General features: G+C 51.5%; 3 protein-coding genes across 3 annotated transcripts; 2 read left to right on the top strand and 1 right to left on the bottom strand.

Annotated features, from left to right (window-relative positions):
• Nucleotides 1-524: 524 nt before the first annotated feature.
• TGME49_307600 (RCC1 domain containing protein) lies at nucleotides 525-2,684 on the top strand (the record flags this gene model as incomplete). Its single annotated transcript, XM_018782528.1, has 1 exon — nucleotides 525-2,684. One exon carries the CDS (start codon nucleotides 525-527, stop codon nucleotides 2,682-2,684), a length of 2,160 nt encoding a protein of 719 aa, XP_018636197.1.
• A 558-nt stretch (nucleotides 2,685-3,242) lies between these two features.
• On the top strand, nucleotides 3,243-9,402 carry TGME49_307590 (hypothetical protein; the record flags this gene model as incomplete). Its single annotated transcript, XM_018782527.1, has 6 exons — nucleotides 3,243-3,624; nucleotides 5,360-6,076; nucleotides 6,771-7,015; nucleotides 7,366-8,334; nucleotides 8,522-8,672; nucleotides 9,284-9,402. 6 exons carry the CDS (start codon nucleotides 3,243-3,245, stop codon nucleotides 9,400-9,402), a joined length of 2,583 nt encoding a protein of 860 aa, XP_018636196.1.
• TGME49_307580 (CBS domain-containing protein) lies at nucleotides 7,586-20,206 on the bottom strand. The gene is made up of 10 exons (XM_018782526.1): nucleotides 18,449-20,206; nucleotides 17,794-18,013; nucleotides 17,255-17,393; nucleotides 16,158-16,787; nucleotides 15,523-15,590; nucleotides 14,966-15,045; nucleotides 14,253-14,317; nucleotides 13,745-13,854; nucleotides 13,323-13,493; nucleotides 7,586-12,737 (listed from the first exon to the last, which is right to left on the bottom strand). Exons 1-10 carry the CDS (start codon nucleotides 19,606-19,608, stop codon nucleotides 11,850-11,852), a joined length of 3,531 nt encoding a protein of 1,176 aa, XP_018636195.1. The 5' UTR covers nucleotides 19,609-20,206; the 3' UTR covers nucleotides 7,586-11,849.
• Between the last annotated feature and the right edge of the window lie 31 nt (nucleotides 20,207-20,237).

Genomic DNA, 20,237 nt, shown 5'->3' with positions numbered 1-20,237 from the left:
AGGTCTCCACAGGAAACACATCAAAGCTGGGCAACATCATGCGTCACCGCTTGAGTTCGGCAATGCTCTCGCTGTATCGCGACTTGATAAACCACCTCATAGGATCACGGGATCCTCTCATTTCCTCCCCTTTCTCCGGTTTTTAAACGTTGATTACACAAAATGCCATCTTGCAAACTGCTCTCTGTAGGCAAATGCTGGTGTCGACGCAAGACAAAGAGGTGCCCTCAAAAAATGACTTCAGTGCACGCGGTGCCAGCTGCGCGACAAACATACACCATGAAGGCTTCACCTCTATGTACCACTGTTTTTCAAGATATGCGAGTGTGAGGACAGGGACATCGAATAGAACTGTCACTTACTGCTGTTCGACTGAGTGCTCTTTCTCAAACCTTGTGAGTGCGTTTCCACGTTCGTGCGAAAAACTATAAAGCCGATTAGCCCAGAAACACTTCTGAAATATGCAGAAAAGAGTTTCTTCGGTCCAGCAAGCAATACGTTGAACTATAATCCTCAGTTGTGAAATGGCCTTCGAGGAGGCGCATGTTTCTGCCCGCTCAGGGCTTAATAACCGATCAGCAGCGTCTCTTGTAAGGTCAGACACTTACGAAGAGCCTGAGCTCGTGCTCAACCAACTGGCTACATCTCAGCAGAGCAGATGTTGCGTTGGGAGCGTCTTCATCTTGGCGAAGGAAACGGATGGGAGTTTCAGAGAAGTCCCCGGGTTGAGTGGTCAGCATCTGTCCTTTATCAGTGGTGGCTACGATAAAGTCCTGGTTGCACTTAGCTCTCCAGCGGGAACTGGGGACTGTCAGTCACATCAACATAGTCATGCCACTCAGTGGGTAAGTGGTAGCGGGAAGCAGTGTTTAGAGGAGCTGGAAACGACTGGCTCAGGGCCTTCAGCTCATATGGGTCGATCCAAAGGGCATTCCGGTGTGTGTACGAAGAATGAAGTCGATTTACGAAGCAGTGATGCCGGACCTTGTCGTCAGAGTCCCGAAGTTCCCACTCATCCCACAGGCCAGTCCAAATGGCCACTTGATCGGATACGAGGCACTGAAGTGCACTACGCTGAGACACACAATCGACGCCACTGGATTTGTCACGCGTGTTCGTCGGTGCCAAATAGAATCAATCGATTCTATCCATCTCAGTGGCCACGGGTCTTTTGCCGACGGGACGGTGGGTCGAAGCGCCGAGGTGTCCTACGGGACAGCTGCTTCGAAGATATCTTCTCCAGTGGCACCGCAGACTCTCCTTTTGCCTCGGAAGAAATCACGTGGGCCTGTCCAGGACCTAGTCATTTCCTCATCCTCACCTCATCTGGACGGCTTTACTCGAGTGGATACAGTGCCTTCGGCTGCGTGGGACGAGGAGGCGTGTCCGGTGGCAACATCCCCCTTGCTGTGCCTACTCTTCAGGACTTCTGTGTAACTCAAGCCTGTGTCGGGAAATCTTTCTCTCTTGCTCTCACGGCACAGGGAGAAGTATATTCCTGGGGAGGGGGATTCCAAGGACAACTAGGCCGTGTTCCAGAGGAGGTTTCCCTCGTTCCTCGGTTTCTTCAGAGACTGATGCAGATTCCTATAAAAACCCTTGCGTGTAACGAAAGTCATGTGCTCGCTGTCACAAGGGAGGGTGGCCAGTGCTTTGGTTGGGGAAGTAATGACTGTGGACAGCTGGGACTAGGGCGTCGCTGTCCTGCACAACCTATTCCTCAACTTGTAGAGATTAAGAAACAAAGGACAGCCTGTTTCTTTAAGGACCGACAGTCTCTGCCGAGTCAGACAACCGATATGCTTGGCAATGTACTTTCCGTTGAACAGCGAGGAAAGGACCGAATGGAGGATGGTCCCTCGCGCGCTTTTTCCTACGGAGAAAAGGACTCTGTCGTCGTTTCGGAAGTGGCTGCAGGCTGGAGGCACTCTCTTGCGCTTACCGTAGATGGTGATGTCTACGCGTGGGGCTTAAACATATGTGGCCAGTTAGGCCTCGGACATCGCAGGCGTACAGATACTCCGACACTCGTGCCGGAGTACGAGCCACAGATCAGGTGTATGCGGTCTTCGCAGACTCTTTCCAGTCCTTCATGTTTGCATAGAGGGAGACCTTCCAATTTACTGTCATGTACTTGCAGACCCCTTTCCAGTCCGTCTCACCAAAACACGCACAGTGCACAGGCGATCGGTTCACCGAACCCAAGCTCCTTCGGAGCTGTGAGCCCGTGCTGCGCACCAACTTGTTGCTTGTCTCCTTCACTATGCCGTGCATCAGATGCATTTGCATGTCTGGGCTCAAACTGTAAGGGGCCACATTCCAAACATTTCCCCGGGTCCGACTGCGAACAAACAGCAACCGGCGGGTCCAGACCAGCAACAAGAAATCTAGGTATTACTTCCCTGAGAGAAATATGGCGTTTGGGGGACGGAACGGAGAGAGGAGGGAAGCAACAACTGAGACCCAGAGTACGACAAATATGTGTCGGCCGGCTGTTTTCTGGATTCCTTCTAGACGATGGCCGTGTTCTTGTCAGCGGGAGATTTCCGAGCGGACGGGAAGAGGCCACGAGAGAAAACCTTTCACGCGGAATATTATGCGTAACAGAAAAGTCCAAGAGAGAGGTTGAGGCATGCTTGACACCAAGTGAGGAATTAGCATTGTCCGCCTCTTGGATCGACTGAAAACGGGCGCTGGTGAAAGGAAATGGTCGAGGGAAATACTCCAAGACAAGACAAAACGGCAGGCGCGTCAGCTCCTTCGCTTGTCTTGTCCTGCCCCGCCGTGCACCTGATTTCCAGCAAACGACCATAGGTTCTTACATATAACTTAGGCTCCCGCTCACATGTTCTGTCACTTATCACCGGAGTGTATCGCTATCAAAGATGCACAATTGTTTAATTAGGGATCATTACAGAGTTCATTCTTCTGCAGGCTCTTGAGATAGGGGTCTGATGGATCAAATACGGACCCGATTTGTTTTGCTCGCGAACTGGCATGAATAGAGAAAGCACCGTGAAGACTACACATGCAATTATCGACTGATAAATCCGTCGTTTTACGATGTTTCTTCTTCGTGGTCTAATATCGCAGACTTCTTTCTCCTCTCCTTCCCTCTGTCCACCGCTGCGACAAAATTTGTGGCTGACGCAGCCAGCTCGCAAACGAGACTTGCTGAACCGCAATCTGTCTTTCGTAATCTTTCAGCTGTTGTTCCGGGACTAGGCCGTCTCGCTTCCAGTATGATCGCGAGTAGCAACGAGACGCTGATGGCCTTTGCGGCATGCCAGATCCTGGAGCTTCGCCCTCGACTACTACCAGTCCCGGGATCAACCCCGCTCCCTCCAGTTCTTCGCCTCCGCCTCTCTGCTCTGCCCCCTGTGTCTCGCCTAGACACTTACAAGGCGGCTATCGTTCCTGCTCTTCGTGCACGTCCTGCGGAGATGGAGAACGAACAAGGCAATTCACCCAAGCGCAGCCCCGCAATGGACGAAAGAGGCGGAAGCGGCTGCTGGAGTCTTGGCGAGCCCGACGTTCCAGAACGAACCTCAGACTCTGATTGCTTTACGAGGGAAAGAGCAACGAAGGGGAGACCACAGACAGCTAAAGCTGACGAGTATCCTGGTAAACATCAAAGGGTTCAGACGCGTTCCGCAGCAGGCCCTCGACAACGTTTGTCTAGCGACATATTTGTAAGACTGCGTCCTGCAAGCGAGGACCCAATGCCCTCTGAAACGTGTCCGTTATGTTCGGAAAGTCTTGGCCATTCGGGTGAGCCTGACTCTCATCCAGGTTGCGCTACGCACAGTCCAACAACCGTCGTGGTGGCAGCGGACACAGAGTTCACTGGAGACGCACGTGAAATTTTTTGTGAATGTCCTCCCCTTCCCGACCATGAGCTCTCAACACTACCCTCACAAGTGGGCAAACAAGGCACGAATGAGGCACAACTGCGCCCCCTTTCCGCGAGCCCCACGGCGTGCAGCAAAGTAGCTGATGATCCTTTCGCTTCGCGCGAGTTTTTTGAGCCGGCCACTCCTGTAGAAGAGGAACAGGCGCGAGCGTACCATGCCTCCAAGACGCTATTCGAAAGCAGAAGTCGCCACATATTCCCATACGTTGCGGAAGTGAGGAGGCACCTGACCAGGATAAAGAAGGTGGAAAAAAATCCTGGGCTTCTTAGTGGCATCGCGCGCCTTGTATGTACGCATGTGCGTGTATATACACGTCTCCAATCGTGTGGGAAAAGTCTCCATAGAAGACCGAAAATCTGTGTGAATCATGAGAGGACATCGTCTTCCACATTGTGACTCCACAAGCACCGTCGTGCGGGAGGTGAAATGTGTAGTCTCATTATCACGTTTGCCAGCATGTGTAATTGCTCCTAACCGGCGGGAGGATCTGGACTCTTTTTTCCCCTAACGTTCGACTGGCCAGTTAACCACACGGATGACTCGCTGTTTCTTGAAAAGAATTGAGTCTGTTAACGCAAGAAACCTGCTAATGTTACCAGTCAAGCGATTCTCCATTTTAGCTCCTCACCTCTGCAACGATCAACGATTTGGATGTCTTGCAGCCTTACTCGAGTTGATGAGGCCTGTGTTTCTCTCCCGCGCCTGCTCGCTTCTTCAGGTGTCCATTGATGGCGGATGCTGCTGGAGCAGGGCATCAGAGCACGCCCCCGAAGCGCGAGTCTTGTTCGCCCACTTTCCCCAGAGAGTGACGTATGTGAAGCCCAATAACATTACTGTCGACGGTAAGGACCGACCAGACCTAAACTGTTGCTAAGGTTGTATTCTCTGCTGCCGACAGCTGCTAATCACCGACGTCGGGGAAGCCCTTCGCACACTCCCAGCTTTCTTTCCGGTGGAATATCTGGTATTTAGAATTCACAGTATCCTTACCTTTCGTCCTCATGACCAAGAGTAGAATGTGTCGACAGGTGGCTCCTGCCGCTCTCGCCAGCGAGCTCCGTAATGGCTTCATCGCTGGGGCAGTTAAGTCGGATCGCCGGTTTTCCATCTGCGCATCTGTCAAGCAGAGATGGCTCTAAAAGAGGCGGATAAGACGCTCTGCGGGTAGGGTGGATGGTGTTCGTCCGTGCTCTCGAGATAGCGAAAAAACGGAAAAGCTTATGCATAATTCTTCGTTGTGTCCCACCATGCTACGGATGCAGTTGCTCTTTTGTCATTGCCTGATGAGATGAATTTGTGAACGTGTATTTACATGTATATATTCTGCAGAAAGGGGAACGTCGCCTTCGGTTGTTGTCAGGTTTCTCTTACACCAGTCTTTAACTGTCACTGCACTACGACGCCTCACTTCCCGTTTCCGTAGTTGTCTGCCGGTTCCTTCTTAGGTGGCCTCCTGCTCACAATTTTTCTCGATTACCTCCCTCTCGGTGTTCCAGAGGATGATATCGTGGCTAGGTTTACATGCATTCGACGACCGGTCGCCATGGCGACCGGCATCTATTTCTCCCCTTCGTCCTCACATCGAGATTCCGTCTCCAATTTGTCTTCCGGTGCCCTCCCTTGTTTTCCTTCCTCGGCCATGTGGAGAGCCAATAGTTCTGGCAGTTATCGCTCGATACGGCGGCGGGCCTGGGGCTTAGCTGACGCCGTAAAGGCGCAGCCAGGCATGGCAAGGCTGGACACCTCTGCACTAGAGTTAAGCAGTGCCCGTTACACTGTCAACTTAAGAGGCCCACAGCCAGCCCCCGTCCCTGAGGCTCCTTCGTGCCAAAGGTCAATCGACGACAGCTTCGGATCGTTGCACGAAATGATGCTTGGACGAGTGAGACAAGCGTGCTCTTACTTCGACGGAGGAAGTGGGGGCTTACGCTCGTATATGCTTGATGAACTGGAAATGGAACCAGATTTCTCTTACTCGGTTTTCGTCCCAGCTAAGATCGTGACTGTGAAAAGGGACAATGCAGAAGAAGAACGAGGTGTAGGGGAGCAACACGGGTCGAAAACAAAAGGCAAACAAACTTTCGCCATTCAATGCGTTTCTCCTCGCCTGGAGCCAATGGTCCTGAATGATTTTGATACATTTATCGACGTGGGGCTAAACGGTAGGCCACGAGAGAGCAGCAGAAATTGTCAAAGGGGCAGATCCGAAGAGGAAAGAGTCTAGTTTGTTTGCGTATACGTTTCTGGCAAATGGGGCCAAGGAAGAGGGGAAAGAGGAAAAGAGGTTAAGCGGGATCTGCGGGACGGTAACCATGTCTCGAGATGTCACGGGAAATTAGATAACTCCATCTCGTTGATGCAAGCCGTTCTATCCAGTTATTTCTGTTAGTCCGTAGCAATTATAAATGATGTAGTACCTCAGTGTATGTTGGTCAACGGTAGGTTACGAGGACAATCCGAATCCTGGTAGATGCAGACCGAAAGGACGTACATCTCGAAAATGAGTTCGAAGCTACTACGGAAGCCACGCGTTAGACGGCGTGCCTGTAACACGGCTTGACGCACACTAAAAGGCCTAACATTTCAAATATGCCATGCAAGTGAATACGTGTGGGAAGGAACCAGCACAGTCATTAATTCCACTGTTTCATACTAAGAAACTTTTTCTGACAATCAGGCATACTGAAAAGCTGCTCAACTTCTGCACAACTGCTCTTTTACAGTCTTGGAGAGGAAGTGCTGGTATGAGATATTTTGAGAAATGCAATACAACCGGCGAAACGTTCGCCGATCTCGCAAAATAAAACGCTCATGCGTATTCGTTTCGAAGTCGATGAACGCGACTTTTCTTCTCAGGTGTGCACTTTACTGAGAGGCCTAAGAGCCTCCGCGTCGTCGATATTCACATTCTAGGCATTTCTCCTGACGTAGGGTCGAGTGACAGGCGGACCAGGGTGCAGATAGAAGCGAACGAGTGCTTTGAGTCGGAGAATACAGTCGTTCTTCTCCGATACCCAGATGCTACCGAGGATGTCTTGCCGGCTCACGTTGACACAAAATCTCACCGCATTAGCTTCTGGATGCCTCCTAAAAAGCCCTCGGTATGTCATTCTTCTTTTATAATTACATCTGTCTGCAGTCAGGAATGCTGTGGCGGCATGCCAGCTAGAAAATCCTGAAAAGCAGCTGGCCGCACTAGTTGTGCGCCGAGGATCTACTTTTGCGCACCGGTGTCCTAATAGAGAACGCGGGCAGTCCTGCCGGAAAGTAGCCCGTCTTAGTTTGTGCTCTTCAGGATCTGTGGTCTTACGAAGCGCGAGCGAAGGCACTGTAGCAATGTAGGTGGCAATGTTCTCACAGTTTCTTTATGATATTTCAAAGGATTTTTCAACACCTTCGGTGCGGTCCATCAAATTTGTAGCTTCACGGTTTTTCGCGTCAAACTCTACAGCAACGTCTCCCCACTGGACCGGGAAAGGATCCTGCAGGCGTTATCGACGAAGTATCGAAGTTTTCTACTGAACCAGTTGTTTCTGACGAAGCAAGCGGAGGTCACAACAGCCCGATCGCCCATGAAGCTGATGGCGGGTTCGTGCCCTCAAATCAGGTCGATCATAAGGGCCAGATATCTGTTTTTCTCTCCTTCAATGGTCAGGTTTTCAGCCGGCAACCGGCCGTTTTCACGTATTATAGTCCAGATCTGTGCACACAGCATGTCATTGCATACACCATCTCGGAAAACGGAGATCTGTTCGATGTAGATCTGGACAATGTCATGTCTCCCCAGACTCATATCGTTGTCTCTGTCCAGTCAGCGATCGCAAGCAACAGCGCTCAAGTTCGGCTTACTATTCTTCGGTCTGGCAATCCGGCTGCACGAGACTTTCTTTCGTGCCTTCATGACGAGATGTCTCCTGTTGCTGCAGTTTCCTCATCCACCGATACAGACAACTACACTCCGTCCACCATGAGCTCTGCGCATGAAGTTGCTTCACCTCCAGAACAAGCAGTCGAACGTGTTCTTTATCTGCCAGCCGTAATAGATGTAGACCCGCAGCCGCTCACGCTGCTGCCCGATCCAAACCGAGTAAAGAGGAAACCTGCAGGGTCCCGTGCGACCGATAGTCAGAGGGGGAAAGCTGGGTCTGCGACAGCAAACAGCGCAGGGGCTCGCGCAAAAACAAAAGCTGTGCCGGGAGGTGGGGCAGGTATTCCTGGAATGGCAAACTTTACAGGGGGAGGCCAAGAGGGGAAAACCCCTGCAGTTGGACTCGGTGGACCTCGAGAGCAAACTGGAAGCGCAGCAGGAAGAAATGCGACCTCTAGCGGCGGCCCTACATTGCGGGCAAGAAGAAGAGAAAAAGCAGAAAACTCTGGTTTGGAAGCCGCAGATGAAAAACCACGGGATCCAACACTCACAGTAAGAAAAGAGAACTGATAAAATTGTCAGTCTGAGGACGGGCGGCGATCAAGAGAGGCTCAACACTTCACTCCTGCTTGCCGTCTCAGTCTCCCATACCGGAAAACAAGCTTCAAAAACCGAGAAACCGCGAGTGCAAGAATTCACCATCGTGTGCTGGGTTTTTTCGTTTTTCTTTCTGTACCAGTTTGTTACTCCAGAGCTCACTTTCCCCGCATTGACCCTGGAAGAGGAACAAGTAGAGACGTCTGAAGATTTTGTCTTCGCCGTTTGCAGTGTCTCTCTTGACGGACAGAGATTCATCCCCGTCAACGAGGCTAGGATCCTCCGACTCCAGTGTAAGTACTACGTGCGATTTATCCAACCTGGTAAAGGGTGTTTGCAAATCGGAATAAGTGTTTGGTATCGCAGACGACCAAGGAAACGTGATTGTCAACGCAAAGTCCCACGAATCTGTTGCGAGGAAATTGCATTTGTTCATATCAAGGGCATTGCATTTCGGATGCCACCGACTGACGCCGTGTTTACTGTTTCCCACATTTAGTGTACACCTGATTCACATACATATGCGAATGCCAACACATGTGTGCACTGTACCTTCGTACGACCACGGGCGGCAGCGCGTGGTGCCTCTTTTGCCAGAACTACACATCGATAAGTGTATATCTACAAATCCACATACGCTGATGATTGTCACGTTCAGCTGTTTCGACATATCACGTCGAATACAAGAGATGGCACCAAATGGAAAAAAGGTAGCAAGGTTTACGGCAGTCGTCAATGAATGCAGGTCGCTGTGTTCGACGTCTCGTGTCCGAGATTAAATGAATGCACGTCCTCCTGTCACTCCTCGGCGAAAATTTCCTCGCCTCATGCATGGTGCCACTGCTTGTGTCCCTGTGGCAGGCATTAGCGTTTTTTCTCTCGTTGTTCTGTCCCCGTCTCACAGGCATTCGCCTTCGACCCTCACAGGAAGACGCCGTGCCCGCCGGGGGGGGAGGAGGCGATGGTAGAACGAGTTCGCCAGACCACGTGAAACCACGGAAAAAAGGTCTTCCCCCTGAATGAAAGTCAGCTTTTCGTTCTTCTCCAGAACTGTAACTCCTCATCAACATGGACTTCACACGTTACCATTGAGTTCGCTCACGTATATTCCCGCAGACAATTTCATTATTGATCAACCGGGCGTCGCTTAAGTCCAACTGTCCGATATAGCAGTGGTGCCCCAACTATCAGTAGATCGCGTCGTTCTTTCCGTTCTCCTTCATATTCACACTGAAGCAGTCAGCATACGGGTGGAAACGAACTCCACATAATTCCCTGCAACCTTCCGATCACATCCAGTCGCCGCCCTTACGGGAGCTTTTCGAAAAAGCGAGAGAGGCTTTTCCATTGCGTATCATGTACACGTGTTCGTGCTGTATCGGTACGTACAGCACCTGGCATTTAGAAATAAGCGGAGGATCCGAATTGTGACCCGTAAATGAATGAAGAAAAAGGAGCGAGACCATGCGTCTCGAGTGCTCTTATGCCTCCATTCGGGGCAAGAAAATCATCGCTCCGGCACTACCCCTTAAGTAAGATTACAAAAAAGATGCAGAAAACAGAACCAATCGGACGTGTTGCGTTTTCGGCAGAGACCTCATTCGCGAAACTGGCCCACTGCACATGATAAGCCGGGAATCTTTTATCATGAGGTACTGTACGGAATATCTATTGCAACAACAGTGAGTTTTCTGTGCTGCACAAGAGTCAAAACTACCCACGTATTGTGGTGAGTCAGTCATTGAATACACTAGAAGTACTTGATTGTATCTAACGCATTTCCCAGTTTGCTGCACCCAGTGAAAACGCGGTGAGCACCGCAGCGGCGCCTACGAACATTTCGAGTTCCGGGGCCACCTTAGTTGTTCCCTCGTTATTTTCATTCTCCATTGGCAGGAAACGTTTTTGACAGCCTAGAACATGAATGCGATGTGCAAATCCACAGATTATTAGCACGGACAACGCCGAAGCGAGGGGCTTTGGGCTGGACATGAAAGCATTTTCACATGTCTGGACGTTGAAGCTGTTTAACACATAGAACTAAAACTTTCCTCCTTCAAAATAAAAGCAATCTTTCACACTGTGTTGACGTGAGCCTGTAGCCAGACCCCGCCAGATAGAAATACCAGTATCTGACACCAGTGATGGGGGAAAATTGCACAAGTATTCATTTTTTTACCATCCTGATAGTTCTTTATGATTGCTATGCACCACCACCCCGCTGACCTGCTGCAGATACATTATTCCTTACCGAGTAGAGTAATCATATACTCACGGCAACCGCTCGACAATCTTTTACCACAGTTCTTGCAAACACCTGTGCGGCCTAGGTTTGCATTCTGAGGTGATTCCCTTCATTAATAGTTGCCTTTTCAGAACTAAGGATCACTAACAAGAGACATCCGCGCTCGCCAACGAAGAGAACCCGAGAAAAAAGAACCCGTTTATGACAGGATATCTAGCCTGTCACTTCGTGCTGCAACAGATGAAATTTCTTGTCCGGCTGTGTTATCCCGAAGGCTGGAAGCAGCACCATTGTTACGCCAAGGCTCCCTTCAGAGCCACGATTTTGATAAGAAAACTGGATACATTGGGCTTCCACAACTCTCATATGTTACAATCTTGCGACCCGATCAAAAACCCTTTACCTCGGTGATGCGGTAAAAAGTTCCGTGTGACGCTCCTGCTATTGGATATTCTCTGTGGTACTATAAAGCTACTGGCAATTAGCGTCACCATACGCCAGCGTCGCGACACCGCTAGTTCGCTTTGCTACGTGCTCATTCTTCAGCGAATTCATCTGGTTTGTTCCCACTATCTCCCCCACTAGTGCAAGGGCCTACAACGTCCGTCCTATCTTGCGCCAAGGGTCTTAGCGCAATCTTAGAATCGGCATTTCTGGAGGAACGTCCCTCTGCCAGTGCCTGCTCACTCTCTTCCCTCTGATGCTTTGGTCCCTCCTTTTCCAAAGTTTTCGTGTTTCTGCTTTCTTACCCTCCCCGGTACCTGCGTCGCCCTTGGGTGTTCGTTCCGTCTTCTCTGTCATCCCAGTACGATGCTAATCCATTCGCCGCAGCCTATGCGTACTTCTTTGTGTTTGCCCTCCGTCGGCGAGGGCATCTGGACGTTGTTTTTATGTTCAGTAGCACAACGCTCGCTGTTTACTTTCGTACAGAGACCAGTGGTCGCGGTCTCCATAGGTTTGCCTATTTTCGTTCGACCGCCTGATCCCTCTCTTCATGTACCACTTTTGCCTTTCGACTGTCCATCCCGAACATAGCACCAGGTAGACGGCTGATGTCCTAGAGAAGCACGTCTTCGCTGCTTCTGTATATCGCCTTGTTACTGTGTTTCTCTGCTTCTCTGCCTTTATCCAGTTGCTCAGACTCGGGTATCCTTTGTCGTCCTTGCAGCCCATCCTCAGTACAAACACTGACGCGACCTGGACTGATAGAAAGTTTACCAGATACCTACATGGAGCGACGTCGCTGAGCTCGGCGACCTCCTGGAGTTTGTGACGAAGGAAAACTGTGATCACCCAGTGCTTCTCTGGCACATACTTCCGGCGAAATCACCTCTCCTGCTGAACCCAGGTGTGTGCCGGATGAGACTTCGCACTGTCGTTTGGGCGACATTACTCCAGATACAGATGTATCTGGGGACAACAACAAAGAGGCTGGCGATTCAGAAAAGCCTTTCATTTCCGAACGCAGTCGATGCACCTCTTGTTTCCCCGGAGAGAATGGACGATCTTCTATCAACGAGTCCGCTTCGCAAGCGGTCCCTCCAGAGCAAACACTACGTGAACCATTAGAATCATGTGCCGCCGAGCTTGAGCATGAGGACCCATCTGTGAGCCCGGCGGCCGCTCCTGCCCCATCAGCACGTACTCCTTGAAAAGGACATTCCGACGTTTTTGACTTACACAGTCTTTTTCCCACTTTGTTCCCGTTAATCGTTTCCGGGTGGTCTTCTCCTTGATCTCCCTTGCTTGGCCCTGGCGCTCGATCGCCAGCAGTGAAGAGAAGGGCGGCACGACTCCCAAGATGTGGGGGAGTTCTAATAAACGGGGCTGAAGGGGATGCGCACGAGGCAGCCTCTTCCAAAGCGAAAAGAGATGCGAAACGACTTAGAGTGGTAGAAGCTCGCGCAAGAGGAAGGTAAGCATCTGTGTTTGAGCGTGTGCCCAATCTATCGGAAAGTTCGCTGCCCGACTCGTGGCGCGGGGGCTCTAGACCAAGGAATGCCGAGGTGTCCATCGCAGGAAACCGCGATGCTCCTGGTGTCGACGAAAGGACTCCAGAATGACCACTGCCTGCCGAGCGCATAGCGCGAGCAGCAGAGGGCCCTACGCCTGTCTGTGCACGGTTGTTCGCAACAGACACCAAGATACACAAAAGGACATTAACGTACACACGGGAAACGCAAAGCTCCAGAGTCATCATGGAAACAAAAAGAGAAAATGAGAGGGGATCAAAAAAGTGCTGGCTACCCGGAAGGCAGCGTGTGGGCATACTGGGCATAATGGTCAGTGACCAGAGGTAACGAACAAAGAAACGGATATGACTGTCTCACGGCGCGGCGCAGGGACGCTGCAATAGCACTGGAGCAATGAAAGGACAACAAGGAAGAGACGGCCAAAGAAACAATGCGACAATGGATAGGACAAATGTGTGAGCATTGTGAAAACAAACTATTGTCAAGTGATCCTCTACGACTGCTGTATCGGAGGGAACGAGAACGAAAATTGGATGTAACAGGGGCAGGTGAACAAGTGTGGCAAGATGAGGGTATCCGTATGCACTGGAGCCATATTTCGTCCCACCACTGGCTTCGGCAAAAACGCAAAAAACAACAAGGTGAGTGTTGGGGCAACAAAAGAAATGTAAACGATGAAAACGTACGAACACGAATGCTGGGAAGTAATACGGAAAAACACTCACCATGCGTTTATCAAACTCATCCATGATTTCCTCTTGAATGAGCTCCTCTATCACATCTTCGAGAGTGACAATCCCCAGAAGATCCGCAGTTGTAGGAACGTCGACGTCCTGCTTCCATGCATGCTGATAGGTTGCGACGTCATTGGTCACAAACGCTAAGTGACAGCGGCCCTGTTGCGAAAGCAAAACAGCCAGCACGAAGGCGGAAGAGGGCATACGGCACAAAGTCGTGGCACTGGACGCATGGGCAGACTCCTTCAGGTGAAACTGTAAACCATCTTGGGCCGCTGTGCGCGTAACACTGCCACAAAGTCACGGAAATCAACATCGGCTGCAAAGCTTGAGGCTGCCATCTTACTCTTCCCGCTGGAAAAAGGGCTTCCGACTTGTTCATGGCGAAGGAGCACGACAGTCAGTCTTACCTCTTGAAATTCATTAAGAAGTTGGTACGGGTTGACAGAAGGGGCGACGAACAGGGGCGTGCACAAACGTCGGAAAGTGCGACCGCGCATCAGGTCGCGGATCCTGATGCCTACAAGCAGCACACGCACACAGGCATAGCTCTTTGCCAAGAGCCGCCCCAGATACTTTAGAGCTTTGCCCGCACACGATCGAAATACGCTGTGCTTCAAGCCGAAATTATGCTTTCCTGTTGCACTATGTGCTTAGATCCAAGGGGTACCGGTTAACGTGCACTCTAAGTCTAATGGCACACTTCCGCGTCCCGGGTGGACCTGGCAAATGGAACAGCAAGATTTCCAGTAGCAATCGCACATCAGGTAGGAATTCCTGCTTCTGCGACCAGTCACCGGATTTTGTCAGGGCCGCCGAAGACGGTTACACGACGGTACCAAAGCAAACACGCGCCACTGTAGATGCGCAGCGGCACTCCTGCACCAATAAAGTATCAAGCCTCTTTGTTGCTCCTACCTGCCTTTGGATCAATAAGGATGAGACTCTTCACAAGAAGCACGCCTCGGACATTAGAGCGGCGCCTGCTCGCACACCACAGACGACACCGGTTCATGTCTTTACACAGAATGTCTTTACCCTGCTGCAAAACCCAACAACTGTCGCGAATGCTGGCTAAGGCAGCCAGCTTGTGGATGACACGTTGAACAAGCTGAAAAATCGTTGAGACTAGCAGAATGAAACACGCACACATCACCGCCAGCCGAACGGGATACGCGTTTCTGCACACAATGTGACCGATAATGATGTGAAGTACACAAATTGGCGTTGATGGCTTCGCTTGACAACGGCGGCAAAGAAGAGGAACAACAGCCACAGGCACTCATAATCCAACGATCAATAGCTTGACTGGTACGTCGGAAACATAGAAGCTACCCCGCTTCGTATCTCTTTTCACCCGCACGCGCGCACATTGCAGCCCTTTTTAAATGCTACATCGACATTATATGACCCTCGCTCTCCGGCAATAGTACAATGCCAGAAACGCAGAGGTACCCTCCGAAAAAGTTTCTCCTTCCGATCGAGAAGCGACGGTGTGTGACGCCCTCACTGCAAGCACGCCGTACCTATGTATAAAGGGGTGCACCGTATGACGAAAAACTTCGCATGTAACTTCACAGCATGAAGTCTCCCACAAGGGCACTGGTGGCCCTTGCCCTTGTCTGCCTCACCCCTCATAGACCGGAATACGCGAATGACCTTTGCGCAAAACATCAACCAGAAGTTCGCGGGTCAGTCGCATCGAACATTCCTGAAGCCAACATCAAGACACGAGCAAAATCTGATGGAGTCGTGGTCAGTCGCTTGGAGGCCAACGTTGCAGAAATTAGAGGCACGAGAAGAAGAGCGAAACAACGCACGGAGGGAAATTTCCGTAGAATAGCAAGACGAGTGGGAGTGCTTAATGAATCTTAGCAGGCTGTTCTGTGCATAAACACAGAAAGACCGAGTCGCTTACGATACGCTCTCTATACTGAGTAGAACACGAAAAAGGTTTCCCGACATCTTAGAAAAGAACACATGAAAAAGCACATTTTACTCTCAAATCACTGTCCTGCCCCCCTACTCCGGCGTCGCCATGAAACTGGCTGTCAGAAAATGGACAACTTCCGATCACTTGTTTAGATACGAGTAACAGTGCAAGCAACAAAGCACATCTCAAATAGATAGTAAAACTGCTCGGTGAGTTCTTGTTGAAAAAAGCAGGACTTTTCCCATTTTTTCGTACGAGCATGTAGACGTCATGAAGGGGGACCATGAAGTCGCATATACTCTTGCAAGCCATATCCAGAGCGCCTGAAAGGAAGCAAAAGAAAGGAAGAGCTGTTTCTGAGTCTTTTAACCAGATGCGACAACGGAAGCGACAATAGACGGTAGGCTAAGGTACGTCTAAGACACCTTATGAAAATTCCCACCCAACAAGGATCGACATCTCGCGGCAGAAAAGACACGCATACGAAAGCGTGATTCCATGCAGCCGAATACAGCATATTTTCTTTAACAGTTTTGTCAGGGGAGGGCCACCAGGTAAGCCTGAATTGATCTCCTTCCAGTTAGTAAATGCAGTGATCTGGCATCTGTCTTATTTCTTGCATCGTGCGACCTCGCTAGGAAGACAAAATCAACCCTAAACATAAATGAATCAAAAGTGGCCTTTCCTTTATACGCCTGAAAGTGATGTTTGCATGATTTGAAGAGGCTCCGACGAGGCCGTATGACCCACGAGGGATAGAACTTCCCCTTCATTTCACATGAAGACCACATATATGCACGCATGTGCATTTCGACACATACACGCTAGTAACTATACATTTATTTATTTATACGAGCGTACACGTGTTTGCTTGCACTGAGAGAGCATACCTTGCATAATGAGAACTTCGTCTCGATGCAGTCCGACTGCTTTCCCCAGATCTTCCCGCGTCTTGTGTGTGGCTCCCTCCGGTTCCCCGTTGTCGCTCCATCCTGGCGCGTGCAATCCAGCTTGCTGCATCGACGGGTGTAGGCTACCGCCTTGTAAAGCTCCATCTCGAGTCTCTCCTTCGGCTTCTGTGTTCCGCATAGGAGATCGGTTCTGAGGGGAGACAGGCCTGCGATCTCCGGCACTGAAACGCGCTCCCATCGTTGAGCTCTCTCTGACTGGCCTCTGTTCGAGTCCTCGCCCTTCGCCCACGCTCCGGGGAGTAGGCGTATCTGTTGCTGTGGCGCCTTCTAACTTTCGAACTTCGTCGCCCTGGCGAGAAGCGGAATATGCCGCGCCCCCTTGCCTGTCTTGTGCCGTTCGTGCGAAACTGCCTGGTGTTTCGCCGGCGTCCGGCACAGCAAGTGCCATGGCAGTCATGGTTCCACCGGTGACATCATCCTGCCCTGAAGAAGGTCGTCGAGTTCGCCGCGACGACGAATCACCCTCTGCCGTGGGGAGACGCTCTTGCCGGCGCTGATCTATGCTGTGCTGAAGCAACAGAGGGCTCCGACGGTCCTTCTGGTGTAAACCTATTGCCACAGGCAGAGCTCAGGAGAACAATGAGTGCACACGGATGCCGTCGAGTATGCAGCGTTTGAAAAACGACTCTAGTCTAGCCGCAAGCAACATGGAACAATTGCACGGGTATCAAACCGGACGCGTAGGGCAAAACACTGCTGACTCAGAAGACAGAGGTCCCTGTCTCGGTCCGCAAAGCCGCCCTTGAGGACTTCCCTTACCCTCTAAAAGAGCAAGCCTAAGCCGCGCTTTTGAAACCGAATCTAACAAAGCCGTCACGAGGAGGTGTTCGCCATGTAGAGAGAGGGTTTCTAATGAGTTGTTTCCATATCCTCCAGCGACAGCAGCGCACGTGAGACCACAAACGATCTCTCACGCGACCGGACCCCCCGGGAAGACAACAGAAACGATGACAACGGAAACGCCAGATATACGTAGCGGGAAGGGTTTTTCTCGCTGACTCTATGTAGACACTAACCAATTAATGCCTTAAGATGGGAGCGAGCATATAGGTGCGTCCGATGTTCTGTCCTGACGAAACGATCAAGGAGTTTGCTGGTCGGGTACACGATGGGCGCGAAGACAATGATGAGCAACCGCACAGTGGGTGCCAGTGCCTGAGAAAAAGCAGAGAGCCAGAGAAAAGCCCTATTTCGTTGAGGGACACAGAAAGAACGCCCACAGAGAAATCAAGGAGGTGAGCCATCGGAGAGGCATCTGGGACGGTGTGGAGTCGAAGAGGACGATTCGCAGTGGACGAAAACGGGCGAGAAAAGAGCTGAAGTGATGACACGACGCGCTTGCCGACAGAGGAGCCCCAGCCTCCACTCGTGAGTGCAACTACCGTGGTAAGACGTGCGCGCCGAGAGATCGCAGAGAAGACGGAGTCTGGCAACGCTCTTGGTCCTCCCATTGTGGGCAGCCGGCGACACACGAAGCGGTTGACAAACACGTAGCACACGAACCTCACGAGGTCCGTTCACTCAGAATTTCACCAGCAGCTTCCTGTGAGCTTACCGCGGCAATTGGCAGCTGGTATTTTCCTGTGCACAGAGCCTGAGGCAGAATCTCTCCCACAAAAAGAATTGCAGTGACTGAAATGAGGACAGCCAGGACAGGCGTGAGAAGGCGGTCGAGGAAGAGAGGGAGCGCTTCCATGGCGAGTGAATTGCAGAGAAGCAGAGTCACGAGGAGTTGGTGCCGATTCCCTTGAACAATGCGGTACACGGTTTCCGCCCTGTATCACGTATACATAGAGAACAGAGAACCACACAGTCGCCTCGGTATAAGCGCAGATTATGGACAGATCCACAGAGCAGGAAACAGAAGTGGAGGGGATCAAGGACAGCAGGGACGACGGCCCGGCACTTTTGAGTATAGAACCCCGGGCAAGACAACAACATTCCTTGAAACTGGAAGGAAACACAGTACGCGGGAAGCATGCAGGGAGCTGTTCACGACTATGACTGTTCCACCCGACGCACTTTACGTTGGGAATGGCAAATATCTCGGCAAACACAGAGGAAACACAAACACCTGGGGATGTGAAAGACGTGAAGAATTGCCGGCAAGAAGGGAGAAAGAGATAGGCGCGAAGGCGAGCGCAACGATTGTTGGGAAGCGATAACTTTGTGCCACGGCAAGAAGTCGGATTTTCGTCCTCCTTGCTTACTGCTGCCGTGCTCGGGGAGAACCTGTTTCCTGTAGCACGAGGAGCTGGAGCTCATCAAACGCCATATACCCTGTCGTCAGCCCGCTTGCCAAGCCAGCAACGCCTATAAGACCGACCGTGACCGCAGCATAAACTGTCCTCCAAAACGGTGACAGCTTCGCTTCTTTCCTGTGTCCTGGTGAATGCCCGTCCTCTTTCTCCTCGCTCGAGGTAGGCGCAGATGTGCTTGTCGAAGAGGAAGGGGCAGTTTGCGGCCGTTCGGTCACCACGTACACCTCTTCGCCGCCCTTCTCTCGACGGCTCGGGTTCGCATGTTCGACTCTGCGGGTATCCACCCTCTCTGACCCCCACGGCAGAAGCACATCAGCAGCCTCCAGTGGAGCTTTTCCGGAGACAGCGGCCGCCTGCCAGTACGGAGAATGAAACAGTGGGTTGTCTGCGTCTCCCTCTCCATCGTCTGAGCGGGAATCGACCGCCCTTTCCCCGCTTCCTCCCTTCGCAGAACCGCGGAAAGGATTGGCCTGCGCCACAGATACCTGCGCTCCTCTTGCATGTCCTGGTCCGGCGTCGCCTGCATGTTTGCGTCTGTGCTCTCGCTCCGTCCCTTCGTTTCGTGTCTCTGTCAATAAAGCGCCTGTCTCCAGGCCGTGGCCAAACAGGCTGTTTGTAGCGGGTGTTGCAGTGGCGGCGAGTGCATGAGGCTCCGGAGAGGGGCGCCCCGAAGAGCCCCCTGTGAGGGTCACTCGCTCGTTACCTAAGAACGAGGGCAAGACCCCGAGACGGAAGAAAGGGGAAGAAAGAGAGACAACGAAAAACAGAGTGAACAAAACAGACGGCGCAGAACGCAGAGGACTGCGCAAGTAACGCGCTGCCCTACGCAGAGCCCCACAAGAGAGCTGCGGCGCCTTACGGGAAAGCGGTTCGCTTTCGATGCCGCAGGGAGGAGCGGAAAGAAAGCACGAGAAAGCAAAAGACGGAGAAGGTAAAGAAGCTGTACTGGAAAGGGCAACACCAGCCGAGTTCCTAGCATATGGACGGACAGGGGAATCTACTTTCCCTAGAAAGGATTGTCCTGTGCAGGACCTATGAAATTTCGCGGATGGGAAACTGCTGAGACAAAGACACTTCCTGGGTCTTTGCCTCTGACGTCGGCCCCTCATCACGCTCAACTTATGACGCTACTTTGCGAGAAATGCAACGCGAGAAACTGGTGAGGTTGCCAGAAAGTGTGTTTGTATCGTGGGTGATCAGGAAAACCGTGGGGATACCGGCCCCTTAACTGTGCAAAGGTGTCATTCACAAGAACCTTGTAACAATCTTGTAAAAAAGGGAAACCGTTGAGTTTCTCAAGAGGAAAAAACGCTGCGTTTCGTCCGCGCGCGAACGATATGCCCTGAACTGCGTTGCATTGGGGAACGGGGCCCGACAGACGGCGCGAAATACTTTCGGCTCCGAGTCTCAAACCATATTGTAGGGACCACCAGGAAAATGTCAAGCAGGGGCCAACATTGCCACTACCTAGCGACGAACACACGATAGCGGAGAGTCACGCTCAACGGAGGCAGATTTACTGCGATGTCCCCCTCGCTCTTGCTGAATGAACTGTTGCTCGGTCCACAAGAAAATTGGCAGCTTTACAAAATCGTCTTAAGCACACATGAGAACAATCAATCGAATATAAGAATAATCTGCCCTCGGGCCTTGTACCAGCAGTGCGTAAAATACAGCTGTTCCGTGTCGAGTCATGCGACGTTGCGCTGTGAACCCCCTTCCCCCTCCCCCCCCCTGA

Source organism: Toxoplasma gondii, chromosome IX (assembly GCF_000006565.2).
Source record: "Toxoplasma gondii ME49 chromosome IX, whole genome shotgun sequence".
In the NCBI taxonomy this organism is placed as follows: Eukaryota; Apicomplexa; class Conoidasida; order Eucoccidiorida; family Sarcocystidae; genus Toxoplasma; species Toxoplasma gondii.
This window is presented reverse-complemented; position numbering and strand designations above follow the sequence as displayed.